Source organism: Muntiacus reevesi, chromosome 7 (assembly GCF_963930625.1).
Source record: "Muntiacus reevesi chromosome 7, mMunRee1.1, whole genome shotgun sequence".
Classification (NCBI taxonomy): domain Eukaryota; kingdom Metazoa; phylum Chordata; class Mammalia; order Artiodactyla; family Cervidae; genus Muntiacus; species Muntiacus reevesi.
The window spans coordinates 88,849,968-88,875,929 of record NC_089255.1 but is presented as its reverse complement, the minus strand read 5'-3'; the positions used below and the strand labels follow the sequence as shown (position 1 = coordinate 88,875,929).

At 40.9% G+C, this 25,962-nt stretch overlaps 1 protein-coding gene across 2 annotated transcripts in view; it reads right to left on the bottom strand.

Annotated features, from left to right (window-relative positions):
• The window catches only part of TSHR (thyroid stimulating hormone receptor), a 155,335-nt gene that overhangs the window by 16,474 nt on the left and 112,899 nt on the right, over positions 1-25,962 (bottom strand). The window contains exons 8-9 of one of the 2 annotated variants that reach the window (XM_065940785.1): positions 19,771-19,848; positions 19,553-19,622 (exon numbers count right to left, since the gene is read on the bottom strand). In XM_065940785.1, the coding sequence (XP_065796857.1) occupies positions 19,553-19,622; positions 19,771-19,848 (148 nt within the window). Of the gene's footprint in view, positions 1-19,552; positions 19,623-19,770; positions 19,849-25,962 lie in introns of those variants that run through there. The other variant, XM_065940784.1, reaches the window with a different exon arrangement.

The window sequence follows — 25,962 nt, the reverse complement described above, 5'->3', positions numbered from 1 at the left end:
ACTTCACATTCTAGGACTCAATGAAACTAAGCCATGCCCTGTGGGGCCACCCAAGATGGACGGGTCATGGTGGAGAGGTCTGACAGAATGTGGTCCACTGGAGAAGGGAATGGCAAACCACTTCAGTATTCTTGCCTTGAAAACCCCATGAACAGTATGAAAAGGCAAAATGATAGGATACTGAAAGAGGAACTCCCTGGGTCAGTAGGTGCCCAATGTGCTACTGGAAATCAGTGGAGATATAACTCCAGGAAGAATGAAGGAATGGAGCCAAAGCAAAAACAATACCCAGCTGTGGATGTGACTGGTGATAGAAGCAAGGTCCAATGCTGTAAAGAGCAATATTGCATAGGAACCTGGAATGTTAGGTCCATGAATTGGAAGTGGTCAAACAGGAGATGGCAAGAGTGAATGTTGACATTCTAGGAATCAGCGAACTAAAATGGGCTGGAATGGGTGAATTTAACTCAGAAGACCATTATATCTACTACTGTGGGCAGGAATCCCTTAGAAGAAATGGAGTAGCCATCATGGTCAACAAAAGAGTCTGAAATCTAGTACCTGGATGCAATCTCAAAAACAACAGAATGATCTCTGTTCATTTCCAAGGAAAACCATTCAGTATTATGGTAGTCCAAGTCTATGCCCCAACATTAATGCTGAAGAAGCTGAAGTTGAACAGTTCTGTGAAGACCTACAAGACCTTTTAGAACTAACACCCAAAAAAGATGTCCTTTTCACTATGCAAAAGTAGGAAGTCAAGAAACACCTGAAGTAACAGGCAAATTTGGCCTTGGAGTACAGAATGAAGCAGGGCAAAGGCTAATAGAGTTTTGCCAAGAGAACACACTGGTCATAGCAAACACCCTCTTCCAACAACACAAGAGAAGACTCTACACCTGGACATCACCAGATGGTCAACACCAAAATCAGATTGATTATATTCTTTGCAGCCAAAGATGGAGAAGCTCTATACAGTCAGCAAAAACAAGACCAGGAGCTGACTGTGGCTCAGATCATGAACTCCTTATTGCCAAATTCAGACTGAAATTGAAGAAAGTAGGAAAAACCACTAGACCATTCAGGTATGCCCTAAATCAAATCCCTTATGATTATACAGTGGAAGTGAGAAACAGATTTAAGGGATTAGATCTGATAGACAGAGTGCCTGATGAACTATGGATGGAGGTTCGTGACATTGTACAGGAGACAGGGATAAGATAAAAAATGTATTTAAAAAATGGATAAAAGACCATCCCCATGGAAAAGAAATGCAAAAAAGCAAAATGGCTGTCTGAGGAGGCCTTACAAATAGCTGTGAAAAGAAGAGAAGTGAAAAGCAGAGGAGAAAAGGAAAGATACCCCCATCTGAATGCAGAGTTCCAAAGAACAGCCAGGAGAGATAAGAAGGCCTTCCTCAGTGATCAATGCAAGAAATAGAGGAAAACAACAGAATGGGAAAGACTACAGGTCTCTTCAAGAAAATTAGAGATACCAAGGGAACATTTTCATGCAAAGAGGTTTCCATAAAGGACAGAAATGGTATGGACCTAACAGAAGCAGAAGATATTAAGAAGAGGTGGCAAGAATACACAGAAGAACTGTACAAAAAAGATCTTCACAACCCAGATAATCACGATGGTCCACAGCTAGAAGAATGGAATTGTCATCTCCTGAGTTGAGGGAAGCTGCAGGGGAGGCAGGTTTGGAGGAATGATCGGCATCTTGTTTTCACAGGTCACGTCTGAGATGCCTGTTAGACATCCAGGTGGCATGTCAAGTAGGCAGTGTGTTATAAGTCTGGAATTTGGTGGTGCTGTTTGAATTGGTGATTTCTATTTAGGTATCACAGGCAGTAAGTCCACAAAGACATATGAATAGATGAGATCAACAAGGATGTGGATAAAGAGATGGAAAGAAGGCCAAAGGTGGAGCCTTGGGGCACTCTGACAACAGGAGATCAGGAAGAAGAGGAAGGACTAGAAAAGGAAACTGGGAGGAGCAATCAGAGGGGTGGAGAGAAACCAAGAGAGGGTGGTGTCTTGGAAGCCAAAAGAACAAACTGTTGTAAGGAAGATCAAGTCATCTACCAAGTCAAATGCTTCTGAGACATGAACTAAGAATTGGCCATTTGATTTAACAACTGTGGAAGTCACCGGTGATCTTGAAAAGAGCGGTTTTGGTGACATGGTGAAAACCTAGCTAGAGTGAGCTTAACAGGGATTGGGGAGAGGATATAGAATTCTAGCCAACTCTTTTGCCACATCTTGCTACACAAGGACACAGAATTAGACATAAACTTGAAGGACATTTTTAAATTATAAGTGTTTCAATATATAACCCTGAAAGATAAAGTATCTTTTAAAAGTTAAAAAAAAAACAACCCTAAATATAATAATAACTCTTTAAAGTCACCAAATAATCAGCGTTCCAAAAGAGGCAAGGCAGTTGTCTCACTGGAGTCAGGATCCATGTCGATTTAAGTATTGCAGCTGACAGATATGTCACTCAGGGATCCTTTAATCCACAGGCTCAAGAAATATTGTTTTATGATGGGAGAAACAATAGCATATGTAAATGTTGACGGGAGATAATCCAGTAAAGAGGAAAATATAGATGCTATGGGACAGAAGGCAAGGATTGCTGAAGCAATGCCCTTAGATTGCTGAGAGGGCATGGGGCCCAAGATTAAAAAGGTGACTTAAAATTCAGGAGAGGAGACAGAGGATGTGGCCCTAGATACAGGAAGATGGGTAGCTGTGGGACTGTGAGGAATTCTCTTCTGGTTGATTTTATTCTAGGTGAAATGGAAGTCAAGGTAATCATGTGGGCGTGAGAATGAGAGGGAAGGACTAGAGAATGGAGGTGAGGGGAGGAGGCCGGGCGTGATTATCTGGGAAATGGGATGTTATTGCTGTAAAGCACTTAGGGTCTACTTGGGGTGAATGACTCTTGAGAGTCCCTTGGACTGCAAGGAGATCCAACCAGTCCATCCTAAAGGAAGTCAGTCCTGAATATTCATTGGAAGGACTGATGCTGAAGCTGAAGCTCCAATACTTTGGTCACCAGATGCAAAGAGCCAACTCATTGTGAAAAGATCCTGATGCTGGGAAACATTGAAGGCAGGAGGAGAAGGGGACGACAGAGGATGAGATGGTTGGATGGCATCACCAATGTGATGGACATGAGTTCGAGTAAGCTCCAGGAGTTGGTAATGGACAGGCAGGCCTGGCGTGCTGCAGTCCATGGGGTCATCAAAGAGTCGGACATGACAGAGCGACTGAACTGAATTGAACTGGGGTCAGTGATTTAAAGTGGAACCACTTGCCAAGCTCACCTGCAGAAATGTAGCCCACAGTAGGTGTGTAATTGGATTTAACCAAAGTAGAGTTTTTCTAGGCAGAGATGATAGAGGGTCAAGGTGGTTGGCTGTGAATACAAGTCAGTGCTTGTAATGATATATGATGAAAGTTCATCTTCATAAGGAAGAAAGAAGACATGAGAGAGGTGACAGACAGTGAGATATTGATAATGGACTTGAGAAATAGAGTATTCCTGCCGTATCAATAAAGGATGTCACATGCTTGCATGCTAAGTCTGCTTCAGTTGTGTCCTACTCTTTGTGACCCCATGGACTGTAGCCTGCCAGGCTCCTCTATCCAGGAGATTCTCCAGGCAAGAATACTGGAGTGGGTTTTCATGCCCTCCTCCAGGGGCTCTTCCTGACCCAGGGATCAAGCCTACATCTCTTACATCTCCTGCACTGGCAGTTGGGTTCTTTACCACTAGTGCCGTCTGGGAAGCCCAAAGGATGTCACAGTCATCAGCAATTGCAGCCACCACGGACAGTGAGCTGGTGAACCCTGAGGGGGCACAGGAAGGAAGGGTACCTGCCGTCGAGCAGCCATCAGACTGCAGCCACTCCCCACGGCGAGCCCCGAGCAGACCCAGAATGTGAAAACATGGGACGCCGGCCCCAGAGAGCTGAGGTGCATGTCAGAGGAGTGATTTCAGTGAGCCCGGGCTTGCATCTTTCCATACATAGAAAAGCACTAAATTCCTTAACTTGACATATCTGATTTCAACTAACAATAATCTTTGGTGTTCCCAAAGTCGGTGTTCCTGACTACCTACCCTTTGTTGCAAAACCTCCACATATCCTAGTTCCTTCCCTCACCTCCTCGGAGCAGTTTCTCATAACTGTCTGGGATGCTGTCTCCCAGGTTGCAGTCCTCATTTTGCCCCAAATAAAACTTAACTTGAAACTCTCATAGTGAAAAAAACTTTTTTCAATAGACTGTTGCTCCTAATAAGACCAAAGAGTTGAAGGAATGACATATGAGAAGGAAACAAATGGAAAGACAGCAGGATGTTTGAGACTGAGGCTATGAAGGGTTTGGAATCTTTGGTGATGACAGGCCTGTGGCCACAGAAGGGAAGTCGAGAGGCAGAGTGGTAAACATGTTTACTGGAGTGACCAAGTGACTCACTCAGAGGCCAAGGCATAGGAAAGAAGATCTGCATGGATACTTGATCTACATCAACAATTACAAGAGAAGTCGGATAGAGGAATCAGTGCATCAGGAGTTGAGACCCTCAAGCAATGAAGAGATAGGATGAGTCTGAAGTTCACCAGTAACAACAAAAAATATATCTGGGTGGTAAGGGCTGAGGGCATAAGAATCAAGGCTGGGTTGGAGCTCGATGTGGTCTGGTACTTAGTCACTGAAATTCTGGAGGTGGAGTAAAGGAAGGGTGAGGGGATAGGCTTTGGGTAATATCTTTGGCTAATATCTCCATTATCTGGAAGACAGTTTTAGATTATAACCATAGGTCTGTATGTGCATTTTTGTGAAGCACTTACATTTATTGTGGACAGGGTTCATTATTTTGCAACATCTAAGGTTTTAGAGGTCCTGAGGTAACAATGTATGATAAAAAGTAGAAGTAGTGAATTAACCAACCTGTAAATATCTTTGTTATAATTGATTTTTTTTTTAAAAAGGCAGCACCTTGGACCTGGAATTATTAAATTGTCTCTGAGAAATGTATGTCAGCACTGGTCATTTAGGTTGGCAGCTGAGGGGCAGAAGGAAGTATAGAGGGAGGGTTGTATGTGGATGTGTTCATATTTATATTCTGATGATAACCACTGATGTATGTGCATCTCCTGGCTGTACCACAGGAATGCATAGTTAAATAATTAACTCAGCAGAAACATACCTCCTTTCTAATACTTTATAGTTTAGATTGGATAATAAATCCTCTTAGAAGCATTATACTTTGTGTGTTCTGTTGCTTTGTGTCTCATTTTTAATTGAACATTAAGGGAATATAGTATTTTAATCATAGTTATGCCAATATGTTTTTCTAGAGGCCTGTTGCCATTTTTTGTCTTAGAAATTTTTGTTGCCAAGAAAGGCAAGATTACATTTTTTCCTTCCAGATTGAGTCAGTGTAATGTATTCTTGGTTATCAAAACACTCATAGCTTTGGGACTTTGAAATGGTAAATATTCATGATGTGTGAAACAGCATGATACGTAACTGTATGATCTTAATTACATAAAAATGGATGCTCAGTTGTGAAAATACACAAATGAGACCTAAAAGGCCATGTCAAATGGTAAACTACTTGTGATTATGAATGACTTTGTTTTTTGCTTCTTGTGTTTTTTGGTTTCCTATTATGTACATGTTAACTGTTAAGAAATAAATGTTATCTTAAAAACCTTAAGAAAAAAAAAAGAATCAAGGTTGAGGGTAGATTTTTAAGGAGGAGGAGAAATAATGGTCCTAAAGCACATTGAGGAAGGAGGGCATCTATTCAACTTCATAAAAAACATATATGTGTGTATTTTTGGCTGCATTGGATCTTAGGTAAGGCACGTGGGATCTTTGTTGCATCATGTGGGGTCTTTCCCAGCCAGTGTGTGGCCTTCATGCAGGCTTCTCTCTAGCAGTGGTGCACAGGCTTGGTTGCCCCGTGGCATGTGGGAATCTTAGTTCCCTGACCAGGGATCAAACCTGTGTCCCTTGCATTGGAAGGCAGATTTTTAACCGCTGGACAACTAGGGAAGTACCAACTTCATTTTATATAAACTGTTTATGTTTCTATAACATGAGTCAATAATTAGCATATTTTAAAATTAGATATTCTACTCTAAGATCCTGTCAAGTTGCCATTGCCCACAAGTAAATGTCTTTCATTTTTTCAAGTGTGGATTGACTTGCAACAAGAATTGGTAAGTTGTTCACGTGAACTACTTTTCTGCTGTCCTTGCTCATTTTCAGAAAATGAGGATTTTCTCATTTTCAATTCAGAAAAAGAAAAGAAACATTCTTATTGGAATTTTAATGCCAAGACAAACAACCCAGGGACAGAAATGTTCGATTCTTTCCCTATCTATTGCTTTGGTTCGAAATTATTATCTGTCACATATTTAAGAATTCTCTGCTATGTGTCTTTCCGTGGGGAAAGACAGATAAAAATCCCTCCTCCCCTTGCATTTATATACTAATGGAGGGAGAAAGAGAGTAAGCAAGTCAGCAAACGTCTAAAATGTCTAGAAGTTTGAGGTGCTAAATATCATGGAGAAAAAGAAAGCAAGGAACTAGGATGACGGGTGATGGGCAGCTTCAAATTTAAATAGAGAATTCAGGGAAGACCTCAGTGAGAAGCTTGTGTTTAAGGAAAAACTTGAAGGAGCTGGAGGAACAAGCCCCATGGATCTCCAGCGAAGGAGCCTCCTGGGTAGAGAAAACAGCAAGTGCATGACCCCCAAGGTGAGAACCCGCCTGAGGGCACTGATTCAGTGTGGCTGGAGTGGAGTGAGAGGGAAGACATAGGAGATGGGATCACAGATAACGGATCGTAGGTGGGGGGCAAACAGCAATAGGTCTTTGAGGCCCTTGTGAGGACTTTTTTTTTTTTTTTCCGAAGTCAGATATTCAAGAATTGGAGGGTTTTAAGTAGAAATTTAAGAAGAGGATGAAGTGAAGTTCAGAAATCACAGAAGGTGCAAGAATAATCTTATGTGAAAAGGGTTGACCTGATGTTCTAGGAATTGATGGTGTTTCTCCGTTAGGGCTGGGTTTGCATCCTAACATCACCACTTATGGCCAGGTGACCTTGGGGACTCACCTGATATCTGTGCACCTAAGTTGTTAAAGAAGGATAACGACATCTACTATTGAATAGCTAAAAAGACGCAAGACTGTCTGTAAAGAACCTAGAACACAGCTGAAGCTCAAAATTGGCCCCTATTATTAAGAAAATATTTGTCTAAAGATTTAGATGATCATAAATGACCTGTCTTTTCTTAAAGTCTGCATACAAACAAAATTGCTTTGTAACTCAGGTATCACTGTTATCTTCTTCTCCCTCTTGAGGTTGCATAATTGCACTTCATTTACGCCCCTGGCTTCCATGACCTAGGAAATCTCGTGGAGTTAATTGTCTCAGCATTATAGATCCTGCAATGAAAAAACTACCTCCATATTGTAATACTTTGCCCACCTGATGCGAAGAGCTGACTCATTTGAAAAGACCCTGATGCTGGGAAAGATTAAGGGCCAGAAGAGAAGGGGCCGACAGAGGATGAGATGGTTGGATGGCATCACCGACTCGATGGACATGAGTTTGAGCAAGCTCCGGTAGGTGGTGAAGGACAGGGAAACCTGACATACTGCAGTCTATGGGCTCGTAGAGAGTCCGACGTACGCAACTGAGCAACAGCAGCCACCACATTGTAATTCAGTGAGGCTGGAGCTCCTCCACGCAGAAACAAGGGCATGATGGGAACAGCTGCCAGTAGGCAGATGCTGAGGCGCAAACATACCCTCCCCAGCACGGTCCTGTCCCCGTGCTCCATCACCCCCAATGCACGTATAAAATGAGCATCACCGTCAGCCTCCACACTACCTGGGGGAAACGAAAAGTCCACTTTCTTTCAGAGTGTGTATTTCTTTTAGACTCAGAAGCAGAACATAATTAACAAAATGGATTTCAGAGACTTGGCAGAGAGAGTGTGTCAGAATGAAAATCCTAACTACCTTATTTCCTTCCACCTGTTTTCCAAGAGTAAAAGCCTCCAGACGAGTCAAAGATGTAGTATGTGCGCTGTGAGCTCAGTTGCTCAGTCGTCCAACCCTTTGTGAGCCCATGGACTGTAGCCCGCCCGGCTCCTCTGACCGTGGGATTTCCCAGGCAAGAATACTGGAGTGGGTTGCCACTGATTTTAGTACTCATTGCTCTTTACTTGGGAAGAATTGAGTGCCTCATTGTATACACCGCAAACTGCTTTATTTATATTTGTTGGTTATTTATTTAAAAATAAATAGCCCACATTGATTATATAATTATATAATATATAATAATTATATAATAATAATGATTATATAATAATCCCAGGTTGATTCACCCCTCCTATCAGTTGACCTGTTGTCAGCATTTTTTAGTTAATTATAAGATCATGAGTGAAACTTGCTACAAAACAGTACACATCATTTTTACTCCATCTGTGTGACCCTATGCAATCTCATTTCTGTTCTTTCATCATACAATTGAGACTTGATATGAGTAAAATCACCAGAAATTATGAAAAGAGTAATTTGGAGAGGCCAGAATTCTTTGGGACTGCTAATATAAAAGAAAATAATTTATTTTAAGATATTTAGCACTGAGACTAGTAGGCACTCACTAAAAAGTAGATTTACTTAAATGTAAAGTTGCAAAAAAATGTTCTACTTGCTTTTCATTCTGAAGATTCATCACTGTTGAAGGCTCTTAGCTAAAGAGCACTGATTAGTTAATAAAACTGTTCAGAATTTATATGGTTTAGAAATATTTTTCTCATTTTTTCCCCTATAATTTCAGGTGTTATTTGCCTAGAATTCAGACTCAGCAAAAATTCTTTTATAATCTACCAGTTTTGACCAAAGTGAAAAGCCCTTAACAATTAAGCAAAACTGAGTTACAAGAAACAGTTAATGGATTTGTGAATTATTCTTTTTTAGTGATGCAGTCATCCTAGTTAACTTTTTGGCTTGGCACAGATAGAAGACTGAATCCCCTAATGTAAAGTGAATGATCATTTGAGGACACCGCACTCAACTATGGCTTCCATTGCTTTGAAGAACTTTATTTAAAGTAAATATCTTTTTTTTTTTTAATTTATATTTTTTTATTGAAGGGTAATTACTTAAAAAAACAAGAGAGTTCCAGAAAAACATCTATTTCTGCTTTATGACTATACCAAAGCCTTTGACTGTGTGGATCACAATAAACTGTGGAAAACTCTGAAAGAGATGGGAATACCAGACCACCTGACCTGCCTCTTGAGAGACCTGTATGCAGGTCAGGAAGCAACAGTTAGAACTGGACATGGAACAACAGACTGGTTCCAAATAGGAAAAGGAGTATGTCAAGGCTGTATTTAGTCACCCTGCTTATTTAGCTTATATGTAGAGGATGTCATGAGAAACACTGTGCTGGAGGAAGCGCAAGCTGGAATCAAGATTGCCAGGAGAAATATCAATAACCTCAGATATGCAGATGACACCACCCTTATGGCAGAAAGTGAAGAAGAACTAAAAAGCCTCTTGATGCAAGTGAAAGAGGAGAATGAAAAAATTGGCATAAAGCTCAACATTCAGAAAACTAAGATCATGGCATCCGGTCCCATCACTTCATGGCAAATAGATGGGGAAACAATGGAAACTGGCTGTCTTTATTTTGGGGGGCTCCAAAATCACTGCAGATGGTGATTGCAGCCATGAAATTAAAAGGCACTTACTCCTTGGAAGGAAAGTTATGACCAACCTAGACAGCATATTGAAAAACAGAGACATTACTTTGCCAACAAAGGTCCATCTAGTCAAGGCTATGGTTTTTCCAGTGGTCATGTACGGATGTGAGTTGGACTGTAAAGAAAGCTGAGCACCAAAGAATTGATGCTTTTAAACTGTGGTGTTGGAGAAGATTCTTGAGAGTCCCTTGGAATGCAAGAAGATCCAACCAGTCCACCCCAAAGGAGATCAGTCCTGGGTGTTCATTGGAAGGACTGATGCTGAAGCTGAAACTCCAGTACTTTGGCCACCTGATGCAGAGAGCTGACTCATTGGAAAAGACCCTGATGCTGGGAAAGATTGAGGACAGGAGGAGAAGGGGACGACAGAGGATGAGATGGTTGGATGGCATCACGACTCGATGGCCATGGGTTTGGGTGGACTCGAGGAGTTGGTGATGGACAGGGAGGCCTGGCATGCTGTGCTTCATGGAGTCACAAAGAGTCAGACACGACTGAGCGACTGAACTGAACTGAATTGCCTTACAGAATTTTGTTGTGTTCTGTCAGATCTCAACTTGATAAAGTGAACATCTTTTGAGGATTATAGTAGCTGGGTTTTTAGTCAATTGAAGAAACTCAAAGATTTGTACCACTTTGAGGATCTTTGCAATAATTCCATCATCCTTCTACCTGAGTCATCTCCCTAGTAGGGAAGCGCTCTGAAAATTTCTCGATAGTTGTGAAAAGTAACCTTATCATTAATGATTTCTGTGACTAAAGTCTTAATCTCCTCTTCTCATATCAATGGCTATGATGGTAAGAGATTCTACTATTCACTAAATATAGATTTGAAGGGAATCAAAGATCCTGTTCAATGGGGTTCTCAAGGCAAGAATCCTAGAGTGGGTTGCCTCCCACAGTGAACCACATTTTGTCAGGCCCCTCCACCATGACTGGTCCATCTTGGGTGGTCCATTACAGCATGGCTCATAGCTTAATTGAGTTATGCAAGCCCCTTCACTATGACAAGGATGTGATCCATGAAGGGGACTTAATCCTAAAGGAAATCACCCCTGAAGAAAATCAATCCTGAATATTCATTGGAAGGACTAATGCTGAAGATCCAGTACATCGGCCACCTGATGTGAAGAGCTGACACCCTGATGCTGGGAAAGATTGAAGGCAGGAGGAGAAGGGGATGACAACAGATGGGATGGTTGGATGGCATCACTGACTTAATGGACATGAGTTTCAGTAAATTCCAGGAGATGGAGGAGCGTGGCGTGCTTCAGCCCATTGGGTCACAAAGAATTGGACTTGACTTAGCAACCGAACAATAACAACAAAGTATCCTGAGTTGCTGACATAACTCCTTTGGCCCAAAGATTCCTAGGGCTGAAGCAGACCATCCTTTTGTTTTTAGCAAGAACCCAGCACACACACAATTCTAGAAAGGTAATTATCTACTCTTTCTCTTCAGATTCTCCTGTGACCTTCCCCACAGCTCTCATAGACTGCACAGAATGGCTGCAGGCCCCCTCCTTTGCTGGGCCCCTGGAGACTTAGGATGACTTCCGTTGCTTCCCCGACAACCCAGTTCCCTTGCCATGAGTCTGGCTGGGTGCCCAAGCCAGGCACGGCAAGAAGTCTGTTTGTCTTTGCAACTCACATCCCCGCCCAGAGCAGAGCAGCCTAGCAGACAAACCTCTGATCTTCCACGCCCGGGAGGTTCCCTTCCTCTCCGAGAGAGCTGCTCCAGAGCTCCGCTGGCAGACACAGAAAGGAAGACAAGGAACTCGAGGCCGATTAGGTCTTTGGGCGTGATTTCCCTTCCTAAGGGGGCAAGTGCCTGCCAAAAAGCCAGGAGGTAGAAAGGAGAAGTCCCAGTGTTGCTGGGACCCAGCTCTCCATGGCTTATATAGTTGGGGCCAAGGAAACAAGGCACTGAGTGAGTTGAAGAGGGCCACAGAACTGTTCTGGATTATGAAAACTATGACTGATGTTTCCATGGTAATCCTTTCGTGGGTCCACCTTACCTGCTGAGTGAGGTCACATTCCCACAACATGACTTCAACACAGCACACTTTTCAGACACTGTCCTTTGACCCAAATTATGTTGTTTGGTTGTCATCACTCTTAGAATACATCCCGTGTTTTCCTTAGGCTTACCTTTGTTCTTCATCTTATCATTTCTGTCTCTGTCTGTTGCCATTTTAGCTCTCATCTGAAGCCCACCTCTAACACCACCTCCTTTGAAAAGGCCTTTGCTGGTCATCCTAACAAGAAACGCGGTCTTGATTCTCCAGATACTTCTTATGACCCTTTTTACATTAAACTCACAGTTACTTATTCACATTTCCCCTGAATTTGATTGTAACCTCATTCAGGGCAGAGACTATGTCTTAATCTTACAATTTCCACAGAGTTCAGTAGGTGCTCATTAAAATGCCTGCAGAATAAGTGAGTAAATGAACACCTTGGTTTAGATTAGCTATCTCTCCTTAAAAAGAAAAGAGAAACAGAAAGAGAGGCTAAACTAGGAATGACAGAGGACTGGTAGTTTGAACCAAAATAATTTCATTCTGGTCAAAACTCTTCTCCAGGACCACAACTCAATAATAAATTGAATGGCAAACCACTCATTTTTAAAAAAAATATTTGAACAGGCCTTTAACAGAAGAAAATAAACAAGTGGCTAACAAGTACACAAAAAGATGCTCAACATCATCAGGGAAACACAAAATGAAACCACCATGAGATATTACTTTACGCCCACGAGCATGGCTAGAATAGAAAAGGTTAATAATATGGTACACTGGCAAGTAGGAAGCTCACACTTCACTGGTGGGACTAGAAAGTGAGACAATCATTTGGAAAACAGTTTGACAGTATTTCCTGCAAAAGTTAAATATACATCTCTCCTGTGACCTGACAATTTCACTCCTAGTTTTTTACACCAGAAAAATTAAAAATGTGTGATTGTCTATTGGAAGACGGAGCAAGAGAGAACTTCCTGGGAGATGAAAATGTTCTAAGTCTTGACTGAGATAGGGAAATATAGTTTTGCCAAGACTCATCAAACTTTGAAAATGTGCATGTTATATTGTATGTGAACTATACCTCAATAAAAAAATAATTTTGCCCAGGATCAACCTAAAAAATCATGTATTCTACCTGCCTGTGGACTTCAGGCATGCGGGAAAGAACCCCGGCACAATTTTTCAGCCATCTAATACTATAACCTTGTGAAGAGCATTACGAATTAAAAGAAATACATGAAAGGCTTATTTTTCTCTGAACCCAGATGGCACTGCCATGATTCTTAGATTTTCAAATGATTAATCTGATCAGCTAATACCAACAATAGTTTATTTTTAAAGTTTGTTTTTGTTGATAGCCATAATGCAAGCTCAAGGATATGATCACAGAGATTCTGTCTTCTTAGGAGTTACTTATAATAGTAAGTGGGACAATTATAATATGGTCATTATCATAGTAAGTTAAATGCTTATTAGAGTGAGTTACATAATTTAGACCTTGGAGGACTCTGGTTATTTATTATGGAAGGCATTACATTTCAGTGTATTCTTTCTTTTGGGACTTTAAACACCAAGAGCTTCTCTTAACATATAAAAATGGAAAATGAGATCATGTATCGATTAAAAAATCAATGGGTAAAAATGTCATGAAACTAAAAGGCTTTTAAAAAATTAGTGAAGATTGGAGATAAGATCTCACTTTAGATGCTGCACCTGTTTTAAGTTAGATTCTTTTTAAAGCAATGACCTTGAAAATGGTAAACTAACTGGGCAAATTTGATCATTTTTATCAACAGAGATGATTGTATTCATTCACAAATACCTTTATGAGGTATACACATACTCTAATTCTCTTCTCTTTAGATAGAGTTTAAGATTTTTCAACTTGGGCTTTTATACCAAATCACAGCAAAAACATGGCTATTTGATATTCAGTTATAATTTATCAAATACTGATTGAGTGTTTGCTGTCTTTTTTGAAGTGGGGAGATTACAAAAAGTATGAGACACAGTCAATTTCCTCTAGGATCTTCAAGTCTAGTTATGGCGGAAAGTTACAGGGGAAACAAAGTAATGATGATTTTGAAAAAAATTTAAGACAAGAGTTAAAATATGTTACAAGACCACACATGGTTAGTTAAGAGATGCCTTTTAAGACAGATGCTTGGAATTTGAGGAATGAGGCTGGACTCTCATTGATTTCTTACATTCCTCCTGTGGGCCTGTCAAATGCTACAGTCTCCATTGTCCTCTTTTCCTATGCTTTTGTTGCATTTTTAAAAAATTTAACCTATATATGCATTAAAATAATGCATGGACCTGTTTTCATAAAGCAAATTACATTGGAAACTTACCACACACGGCAGACCTTTGGGCAGCTCTTGCCTGCCTTCTGCTTTCTGATGTCCCAGAAGCAACCACTTTCAATTTTCAGTATTCTTTCCATACTTGAAAATATTTCTTGATTTATTGGGTTTTTATTCACCCACTGACTCCCTTTAGCTCTCTTCCTTCACCCACACATACACCCTCCTGACACTTTCCTCTACTCTCCTGAAATACTTTTAGGACATATTTGGTTATGGCTGGCCATTACATGTCTATATTTTAGTATTATGGATATTACATGTCTGCACACTGTGATTTCATTTTTTTCTTGTGTAACTTTTTCTGTTTCTTCACTAGATGTTCCTCCTTTTTGAAAATTTTGCATATCTTGGTTTGAAGGACCTCTTGCTGAGTCTTGTCACATGCTCTAAAGATTTTTAAAATATCTCTCAGCCCAGTTTTTCATGAAGTCAACCCTGTCAGATAATCTATTAGTCCCTTTTTGTTTTTGGCGTTTCTCTTGGAGCCCGCTGTTGAGGTTGACAACCTGGTCTCAAAATTCCTAAGACTTCTCTTTTGGTCATCCTGGAATTCCATTTGCCTCTTCCCTGTGTGGACCACTAAATTCCTCATTTTTCTCTTTGTTGGTCTGTGCTCCCAGAAAAGGGGATTGGGAAATCAAGTTGTTGAGACTTTATACATCTGAAAATGTCTTTATTTTACCTTCACCTTCAACAGATAGTTTGGAAATTACTACTTTTTCTTAAAATTTGAAGGCTATCCTCTGTAGTTTTATAACTTTTCAATGTTATTGCTAAGACTGGATGGCATTCTGATTCTTCAATCTTCAGAGGTAACAGGATTTTTCTCTCTATAAGCTTCTAGTATATTCTCTTTATCACAGCATTTTTTTTTTGGTAAGCCTGGCTAAAAGTCTATCTATTTTGTTTATCTTTTCAAGAACCAGCTCTTAGTTTTGTTGATCTTTTCTATTTTTTAAGTCTCTATTTCATTTATTTCTGCTCTGATCTTTATGATTTCCTTTCTTCTACTAATTTTGGGTTTTGTTTACTCCTCTTTTTCTAGTTCTTTTAGGTATCAGGTTAGATTGTTTATTTGAGATTTTTCCTATTTCCTAAGGTAGGCCTATATCACTATAAACTTCCCTCTTAAAAAATGCTTTTGATGGGTCCAATAGATCTTGGAACACTGTGTTTCCACTTTCATTTGTCTCAAGGTATCTTTTGATTTCCTCTTTGATTTCTTCAGTGGTCCATTGCTTGATTAATAGCATATTGTTTAGCATCCATGTGTTTGTGTTTTTTCCAGTTTTTTCTTGTAGTTGATTTCTAGTTTCAAACCATTGTGGATGGAAAAGATGCTTGATATGATTTCAGTCTTAAATGTATTGAGACTTCTTTTCTGGCTTAGGCTGTGATCTATTCTGGAGAACATTCCATGTACATTTGAAAAGAACGTGTATTCTGCTGTGTTGGGATGAGAGGTATAGGCCTGTTAGTTCACTCTGCTTAAGCTATACCAGCCTTCTTGCGACTCTTCAAAGAAGCCAGGTATGTTTTCACCTGGGGGTCTTTGTACTTGTCTAGAATGATTTTCCCTCATATAGTCACATGACTCACTCCATTATGACCTTCTGATCTTTTCCCAATTGTCACTTTTTAAAAAATTAATTAATTTTTAATTGAAGGAAAATTGCTTTACAGTATTGTGTTGATTTCTACCAAACATCAACATGAATCAGGCATAGGTTCACCCATGTCCCCTCCCTCTTGAGTATCTCTCCCTCCTCCCTGCCCATCCCATCCCTCTAGGTTGTTCCCGAACCCTGGTTCGAGTTCCCTGAATCATATAGTCAAATTCCCACCGGCTATCTATTTTACATACGGTCATGTATGTTTCCATGTTATTCTCTCCATACATCCCACTCTCCTCTTCCTTCCAGTACCAGCCATGTCCATAAGTCTGTTCTCAATGCCTCTGTCTCCATTACTGCTCTGCAAATAGGTTCATCAGTACCATCTTTCTAGATTCCATATATATGTGTTAGCATATGATATTTGTTTTTCTGTTTCTGCCAATTGTCACTTTCTTGAAGAGGCTTTTCCTGACATTACATCAAAGTGGTGACCTCCAGGGTTGAAAGTTGATAGTGAAGCATTCCTAGACTCAGAAACTGCTCAGTAAATGTTTACTGTACATTTTCAGAGGTTGGTTAGGAAAAGTTTCATCCAACTGATTGGAATGGGTAGGAATGAGAGGGAGAAGAGGGGAAATTCCAGGCAGGTGAGCCGGATAAATGAGTTACAGCCTGAAACCTGAAATTTAGAAATTATTCATATTCTTATAATATTTGAGAGCAGATGATTTAAAAAAGGAGAAAATATGAAGGATAAATATCCAGGGCTAACCCTCATTGAAGTGCTGGGGCAGTGAGCTCTAGTGAGAGAAATTGGGAGGCAGTTACCAGAGAGGTCAGGAAAGAGAAGAGTAGTGATGCTGTCAAGAGTCAGGAAGAAGTGGGGGTAACTATATGAAGTGATCTAGATTTATTTTCTTACCTAAGTTTCACTAGTGTTAGCTACCCTGTTTTGACATATAAGAAAATTGAGACTTGGATCTCACCATTAGTGATGGAACCAGGAATCAACTCCAGATCTGGCTCCTAATCTGGTTATGTTTTACAACCCAGCATGCTTATGTAACTTATATGCAGAGTACATTGTGTGAAATGCCAGGCTGGATGAAGCACAAACTGGAATCAAGATTGCCAGGAGAAATATCAATAACCTCAGATATGCAGATGACACAACCCTTATGGCAGAAAGCAAAGAAGACCTAAAGAGCCTCTTGATGAAAGTGAAAGAGGAGAGTGAAAAAGTTGACTTAAAACTCAACATTGAAAAAACGAATATCATGGCATCCGGTCCCATCACTTCATGGCAAATAGATGGGGAAACAGTAGAAACAGTGACTGACTTTATTTTCTTGGGCTCCAAAATCACTGCAGATGGTGACTGCAGCCATGAAATTAAAAGACACTTGCTCCTTGGGAGAAAAGCTATGACCAACCTAGACAGCATATTTAAAAAGCAGAGACATTACATTGCCAACAAAGGTCTGTCTAGTCAGTGCTATGGTTTTTCCAGTAGTCATGTATGGATGTGAGAGTTGGACCATAAGGAAAGCTGAGCGCCGAGGAATTGATGCTCTTGAACTGTGTTGTTGGAAATGACTCTTGAGAGTCCTTTGGACTGCAAGGAGATCAAACCAATCAATCCTAAAGGAAATCAATCCTGAGTATTCATTGGAAGGCTGATGCTGAAACTGAAACTCCAATATTTTGGCTATCTGATGCGAAGAGCTAACTCATTGGAAAAGACCTTGATGCTGGGAAATACTGAAGGCAGGAGGAGAAGAGGGGTGGCAGAGGATGAGATGATTAGACAGCATGAATCTGCACAGACTCCCAGAGATAGTAAAGAACAGGGGAGCCTGGTATGCTACAGTCCATGGAGTCATAAAGAGTCGGACTTGACTTAGCAACTGAGCAACCACAACAACAATTTACCACTTTCAAAGAAGCAGAAATAGACACTCTCCCATACAGGCAACTTACTAAATTATCTTTAAAGTGTGACTGCTATTTAAATGCTGTAGCATTTATGGAAGTATGATTCAAATATTTATTGTGGTGGTTTAGTCGCTAAGTCATGTCTGACTCTTGCAACCCCATAGACTGTAGCCCACCAGACCTATAGTCCATGGGATTTTCCAGACAAGAATACTGGAGTGGGTTGCCATTTCCTTCTCCAGGGGATCTTACCAACCCAGGGATCGAACCCTGGTCTCTCATACTGCAGGCGGATTTTTTAGCATCTAAGCCACCAGTGAAGCCCAACCATACATTTAGAAGGATAGGATAAAGACAAATAATACTTCTTAAAATTATTTCACCAAAAATGTCATTAAATATATTTTACTGATTTTGAAAATTGTTGTTTAACCCTTTCTGATTCAGCTCTTCAGGGTCTGCTTCTGGGTCAGTTTATTTTGGTTTTGGTTTATATCATTGTCAGTTGAAAAAGTTACCTCACAAAGACAGATGGTTCCAAATGGAATAGGGCAGTCTTGGCTGTACTTACTAAATTAAGATTCTCATCTCTTAATCCTATTTAGTAATCAAATATGTTTTTATTGAAATCCATATTCTCAGATGTCAGTAAGTAGTTTCTGCAAACTAAATCTAAAGATGTTTCATTTTCATATATTATACATGTGAATTTTACCCATTGCAACTCAATTCAAAAGGTTTTAAAACATGTTAATATTTGATTTCTGATTTTTAAAAATATTTTTATAAGTGATATTCATTATTTTCATCAGGAAAATTACATAACATGTAAATGTTTCCAAATACCTGTTTCTAAAGGCTCTTTCCAAAGCACACATTTCTTTAGAAAAGCAACAAGTTTCCTCATTCATTGGTGAAATATCACCTTTTATCTCAAAGGAGCAGTTAAAGATATCTTTAAAAAATATCTTCCAGGTTAAAAAAAATTCACGGAAAAGGTCAATACAATTATTTTCACTTGTCTTTTTGTAAGAAGAAAAATGCATAATACTTTTAAGTACTTTGCCATGAGTTACCAGTGAACCCCAGTATGGTACAAGAGATTTTCAGGGTCACTCTGCCCTGTTATATGGAGGCTGTCTGTTAAGCAAGTAAGGTCATAAACCCTTTCAACTGGGGTGCATTCAATCTTAAAGTAAAGTGAAATCATTAAAAGTGAAAGAGTGAGGGTGTAAGTCTTCAAGACTGTGGACCACCCACTGTTGCCTTGGGCTGCACCCATTCCCTACTTGATGGAACCTCTTATTTATAGATGGAAACTTCTTGCCTCTGATGGATTGTCTTGTGCTTCTCCTGAATGACTGTGTTCCACTTTGGGAAGGATGGAATGAGTGCTCAAGAATGAAATTCTAAACTAAGGCAAAACTGAGAGGATGAAGAAGGTGGTCCTGATAAAGAGGCTTGCGGGAGACAGAATCAACAGGACTTGATCATGATGAGATATGGAGGTATCAGTATAAATCAGAGCAACTGCAAACATACAATTTTTTCCATGCTGCTTTACAAAAATGTTCACATCTCTTCTTTTCTAGTGATTGTAAGTTTTCCCAGATATGAATCAAGCTATTTATATTCTTCCTTCTTACTGCCGTGCACTGTGCAATGCACAGTCATTTCTCGGCAAAGACTAAGTGCCCTCTGCCTATTTGTAGACCTCATGCCTGCAAACATCAGCTGCTCAAAAATGTCTTTTTTTCCACAAGAGGGCCTTCATGAATGTCCACACCAAGGTGACATCAGGCATCAGGATGGCACAGTGGAGTGTGGGACCCTCTGAGTCTCAAAGGACAAGGACTTTCTTCTGAACAGTAGCCTGTACAGCTGGGCAGAAAAGCACTAGCAGAAACCTTTATCCAAGACAAGAACATTCTCTCCCCATAAACATCATCAGCTGATCGTCTTACTGGCCCCCTCCCTCCGCTGCACCAAAAGGCAAACGTTCCCCCATGTGTCTCACTCACAGCAGGGTTGGTCCACTATAAACTCCTGCAAATGCGTCTTGGTCAATAGCTGTCAGGTATTTATTCTTGTTCAGGTAACTGGAAAGAGACACACACAGAGAGAATGGATTAGGCGAGGTTAAGCAAGTTAATATAAATACCAAAATAAAATGTGAGTGTGGTCTCCTTAGCTACTAACTGTTTTTTAGGAATTCAGACCATGGGGTCACAAAGAGCGACTGAGCGCGCGCGCACACACACACACACACACACACGCACACACACACACACACACACCACACACGCGGATTTAGAAAACATCTTACCTTCTTCTGGCTTAAGCACTCAAAGTATTCTAGGTTTCACTTGTGCAAGGTTTAGATGCATTCATTATGGTGAAGTCTTTGAAAGTGAACTTGCTTATGATCTAGTTTACATATTTTAAAGATTTTATATAAGTTGCCCAATTCCCTATTTACCTGGCCAATGGTGACTGTGTTTTTTAATACTCTTCAATATCACCCAATTAATTTTTGTTCCTCAATACTGATCAATATTTCCATTTACTTTTGATGCCTGGGCTTCTCTCAGGTATTCAGTGAAGGTGGTGGGGGTGGTGAGTGGTGATGGGGACTGGCAGATTCAGATCTTTTATTTGGGGAAAGGCTGCCAGACTTTGTAAGTAATAATGCAGATACTAAGATAAACACTGGATAATGTCTTAGTATAAATTGTGTGTGTGTGTGTCAGTTGTATAAATAGTCCCCACGTAATTTTTGAAACATTTTTATACTGAAAGTTTATTTGTTGTTTATGTGAAATTCACATTTAATTGGCTGGTCTGCATTTTCTCTGGCAATTCTGAGCAGGGGCAGGTTATACTGATAAGATTATGGAATATAGCTTCCATGGAAGCGGTTTGATGGACACTTTGATCTTTCCATTTTGAAAACACATTGGCATTTGAGGGGAAAATATTTTTGAAGCAATTTAAGTCATAAAGGGATTCTGAAAAACAAAATTACCTCTAAATGGATAAAAGCTTTCAAGTATTTTGAAACTGGCTTTTTTCTCCTAGCTGTTTTAGAAAACAAAGTTATCTAAAAAGAAACCAAGTATTATACATATAAATATATATTTTTTATTTCTTTTTAGATAAACATATCTTTATAGATATATGTATCTGCTTTCTAGATATATCTTTATTTCCTTTTAGGTTATGTATATATATGTCTGTATATATATATATAATCTCCTTATTATAAATGATCTCAGTTTACACATGTTTAGAATAATTCACCATATAGACAAGTCAGTTTACAGTCAGTGAGTAGTCACCTGTTGGTGCAGCGTGAATATAGTGGAGACTCTTTGGAGATCTGTCTAGATATAGATAATGCTTCCATTTTTCTGCTTATGGTGCTTGCTCTTCATGATGCAAAATTCTTGAGGATGATGGTTCATAAGAATAGTATGACACTGGTATATGTAAAAGGATAACCAGCAAGGACCTACTATACAGCACAGGGAACTCTGCTCCATGTTACCTGGAAGCCCGGATGAGAAGGAGTTTGGGGAGAATGGATCCGTGTGTATGTGTGGCTGAGTCCTTTGCTGTCCACCGAGCCTATCACAGCATTGTTAATCGACTATACTCCAACGTAAGCAGTTTAATAAAAAACGACAGCGTGAAAACTAGGTAAACTACAGAGACCTACTGTGTAATACAGGGAACTATACTTGGTACAGTTATCTTGGAATAACCTATCATGGAAAAGAATCCGAGAAACTCTATGTATATATATCTCTGACTGAATCACAGTGCTGTAGACCTGAAACCTACCCAACGTTACAAATCAACTATACTTCAATTTAAAAAAAAGGAACAGAATGCCATGAACACTTTGAGTCAGAAGGATGCTTTCTCCAGAGCCCGCACAGAGGAACTTGCCCTCGGTGAACCGGCTGTTCCTCCCTTTCTCTGAATCTCGGAGGGAGACTGAGGACAGGGAGGGTGGCTGTGTTTGTGGCTGAGCTGGGGGAGGCAGCCTCTGTCGCTGGTCAGAAGGCAGAGCAGGAGCAGTGCTTCCATGAGCTTCGGGCCCCCAGCCCCTCCTGGCCCACCGTCTGCTCCTCCAGTCATTTGTCCAGGATGGAACCTGGAAGAAGAGGGGGCAGCCTCAGAGCCACAGAAGGGTCTCCACTGGGGCAGCTGGACGAAGAGTTTTACCAGCCGCCAACAAAGTCTCCCTCTCCTGGATGGGGGATGAGGGGCTAACCAAATGACAAATACTGCGACTCCATACAGTGTTGTCGTTGTTCAATCAATCATGTCCAACTCTTTGCAACCCCGTGGACTGCAGCACAACAGGCTTCCCTGTCCTTCACCATCTCCCAGAGTTGCTCAAACTCGTGTCCACTGAGTCGGTGATGCCATCCAGCCATCTCATCCTCTGCCGTCCCCTTCTCCTCCCACCTTTGATCTTTCCCAGCATCAGGGTCTTTTCCAATGAGTCAGCTCTTCGCATGAGGTGGCCAAAGTATTGGAGTTTCAGCTTCAGCATCAGTCCTTCCAATGAACATTCAGGACTGATTTCCTTTAGGATGGACTGGTTGAATCTCCTTGCAGTCCACAGGACTCTCAAGATTCTTGTCCAACACCACAGTTCAAAAGCATCAATTCGGTGCTCATCCTTCTTTATGGTCCAACTCTCACATTCATACATGACCACTGGAAAAACCACAGCTTTGACTAGACGGAGTAGTGATGTCTCTGCTTTTTAATACGTTTTGTGATCTTTTACATCTTTTTTCAAATCGAGGTTCAGAACGAAGTTGATCTAAAGTAGCCACCACCTGTTTTCCTCATTGTACTCTTTATTTCCTTCACGGCATTACCACAGTCTGTGATTATCTTGCTTCTTTGTTGACTCTTTCATTGTTTGTCTCCCCATTCAGAATGTAAGCTCTCTGTCTTACTCATTGCTATATCACCAATGCCCAGTTCAGTGCCTCTGTAACTATCTCCTGAATGAAGGTGTAAAGGATTGAATCAAAAAAGCAATGCACTTTTCCTTCAAAATAATGAGGTGGGCCATGCTACACTTTCACTGTAAGGAAAAAGTAATAGAGAATCCACCATCATATGGTGTGTTGGCAACAACTGACCCGTCAGATGGCAGTGACAAGCAGCTTGTTTACAGATGCCACAGGGTATGGTCCAGATGCGGCCTCTGCAGGCAATGGCTGGATAGCAAGCTTCCAGGGTACTGTTAAGTCTAAAAATGGAGGGAGGGGGTCAATCAACCTCATATATGTATAAAGACCCAAGGAAGAGGTTCCAGCAGCCAGTCTGTGCCTTCGGGATGAATGGCTGTCATATAAGTCTCACTCAAAGACTTCATTTGAACACTGTTTGACTCTCCTTCAACTCAACGTGTCTACAGAGTTCATGGTCAGTGATAGCTAGAGCAGACAAAAGCCACCTTGGGGAAACAAGAACTGCAGAGACGATCTTGAACAGCATGATTTTGTAAAAAGACCACAGATTCACCACAAGTGCCACGCTGACTGGCGTCCCCTTTTGTACTCTTTGGACCACACAACCTGCAGATCACATTCTGTTCCCAGACTGCTGAAAATCAAGTAAGGATTGGTGAGTTCATCTCAGTTTTTCCTCCTCATCTCTGACTGCCGCAAGTGAAAATCGACTTGCTCTAATCAGTAGAAATTATTGTAAAACTAAATAATTGCTTGTCCAATTCTGCAGTGTTTTCATCGGATATTCAATATGCCCCCAAGGATCAGGAGGCTGGTTGATAAGTGCTACAGTTTACCAGAAATGCTGCAGAAGATTTTAAACTGGGAAAGCCAGCCAGAGTCCAGGAGGGGAGCAGCAGAATGAAGAGAGGGTGCAGCCAACTTGAACAGAGATGAACTGAGTCTTGGGGGGAGGCTGCCTTCTCTAAAACCAAGGATTGTTTGTACACTTCATCCCTTAGAAATAACGAGGTACTTAAAAATGAAACCCCCACTCTTCCATTGGCAGTTTGGAGGCTATCTTCTTATCACAGATGATGATAATGCCACAAAGTGTTAACCTTGGGTTCAGATTGCTGACTCTACCTTCCTTCTGAAGCAAAGTGGATAGGATGGGAAAATACATTTGCAGAAACCTTAATATTCAAGAAGAGTGGACTTCCATCAGCTCCATGTATCATATAATGTTCATGGGGAATGTCAAGTTTAAATTGAGTCTTTGACCCTGACTTATCCTGATTCCTCTAGAATCCACAATCTGTAAGCCAGCTTGGGTAAATCAATCACAAATCTTGGTAGAACTGCCTGGGTAACCTACTGCAGACAATGATTATTTCCATATGGAGGGTATATCTGTGTGGTCATCTAAACTCTCTCTTCCACAGACAAGGTGAATGTAAAAGACTAAAAAGAGTAGAAAGTCTTGGAGTATGCGGTGAAAAGAAAGACTTCTTGAAAGGATTTCTAAATACTGGGAAGGGCTTATTTGAAAAGGACTGGTATCTTTTTAAAAAATAAGATAGACACTGCTCCATGTGTATATTCCATGCTTTTTCACTCTTTGGAGCATGTATGCCTCTTTGAGAACTTCTTGGAAGAAATTAAGTTCCTCGCAGAAAAGATATATCAGATTTTCTCATACGGGGTCGGGGTGGGGGTGGGATGCAGGTAAGGGGAGGGGAGTTAAGCCCTGCCCTGATTTAAGTGGTGTGTATCTCACAGGCACGGAAGAACAGCGTGGTCAGAAAAATGAAGATGGTCAGGAGTGAGGTGCGGAAGACTATGCAACTGATGAACTCAGTACTCCTGACTTGGCTCACATTAATCCCCACTGGACTCACACTTGGCACGTAGCAGCCATTCAGTAAAAACAAGCTGAATAAACGCATGGAAGTCCAGGTGCTGGGTACCTCCTAGCTGGAGGCACCCTCTGCATTATGTTTAGGTGAGGACATGTCAGAGGGAGAAGTATGAGATTGCAGCAAGGCAAGCTGTGGCTGCTGCTAAGCTTTGTTCTCTAGGGTGTTTCAGGATACATCGCGGCTCCAGGATAGAATTTCAGCCTGCATTTCCATAATCCCTGTAGGGTACCTGTTTATGTTGTCAGACTCTCATGGGAATACTTCTGTAGGGAACCATGTTTCCCTCTCATAGCATCAGTTATTTGGAAAATAACTGTCCAGCTCTCAGTGCTCCATAAAAATCTTTTTAGTAGCAGAAATCAGGACTGTTGTTCATTCGCTAAGTTGTGTCTGACTCTTGGAGACCCCATGGGCTGCAGCATGCCAGGCTCCTCTGTCTTCCACTATCTCCCGGAATTGACTCAAATTCATGTCCATTGAGTCGGTGATGCTCACTGATACCTGTCTGTAAACAGTAACAGGTGAGAAAATGCTCAAGGTTTCCATAGGCAGAGGTAAGAGCCAGCCTTGGAGCGTATCCTGCAAGCTGTTCAAATACTTACTGCATGAGAAATAATAGCCTGCCTGACCCTATAATCTTTGCTCTGATCATCTTTTCCCAGGGCTCCAAGCTGTGGGGCTTTCCTGTAATAATGTGTGATGCTAATTAGTACATGGATTGTGTTGACTTCTCTGTGCATAAGGATTGGTGTTGCAGTGCACCCGTAGCCCGTCAAAACGGTATTTTTTCCTGCCCAAATGTTTACGGTCAGTTAGTAGCTTGTTGCTAGAATTTGACAATAGAAAGTACTCTACAGAGAATGAAACGTTCTGAGATAAGCAACATATCCTCGTGCCTGATGGTGTGGAGGGGTGGAGAAGAGGTTCCAAAGAGTGGATGTGTGACTTAACCTGCGACTGAGAGCAGTTCAACTCCTGTTGAGCAAGCGATGCTGGTGTTGTTATTAATTTCACATCTGAGTGATGACAGTGTGCAGGGCTCCATGTGAAGTCACAGGCTCGCGCACCAGCCATCACTTTCATGAACTTTTAACTAATTACCCAACTGCTGCTGAGGCATCAGTGCTTGTTCTCAATGTGGAACTTGTCCAACTTGGCTGCAATCATCTTCTTCAGTTACACTAAAAACATAGGTCTCGGGGAGGTCAAATCTGCTAATTTCAGCACACTGACATGAGGCAGATAATGGGGAATAATCACTGTTTTGGATGAGCAGTTGTTTAACTTAGAAGTTAAAATATTTTACATCAAT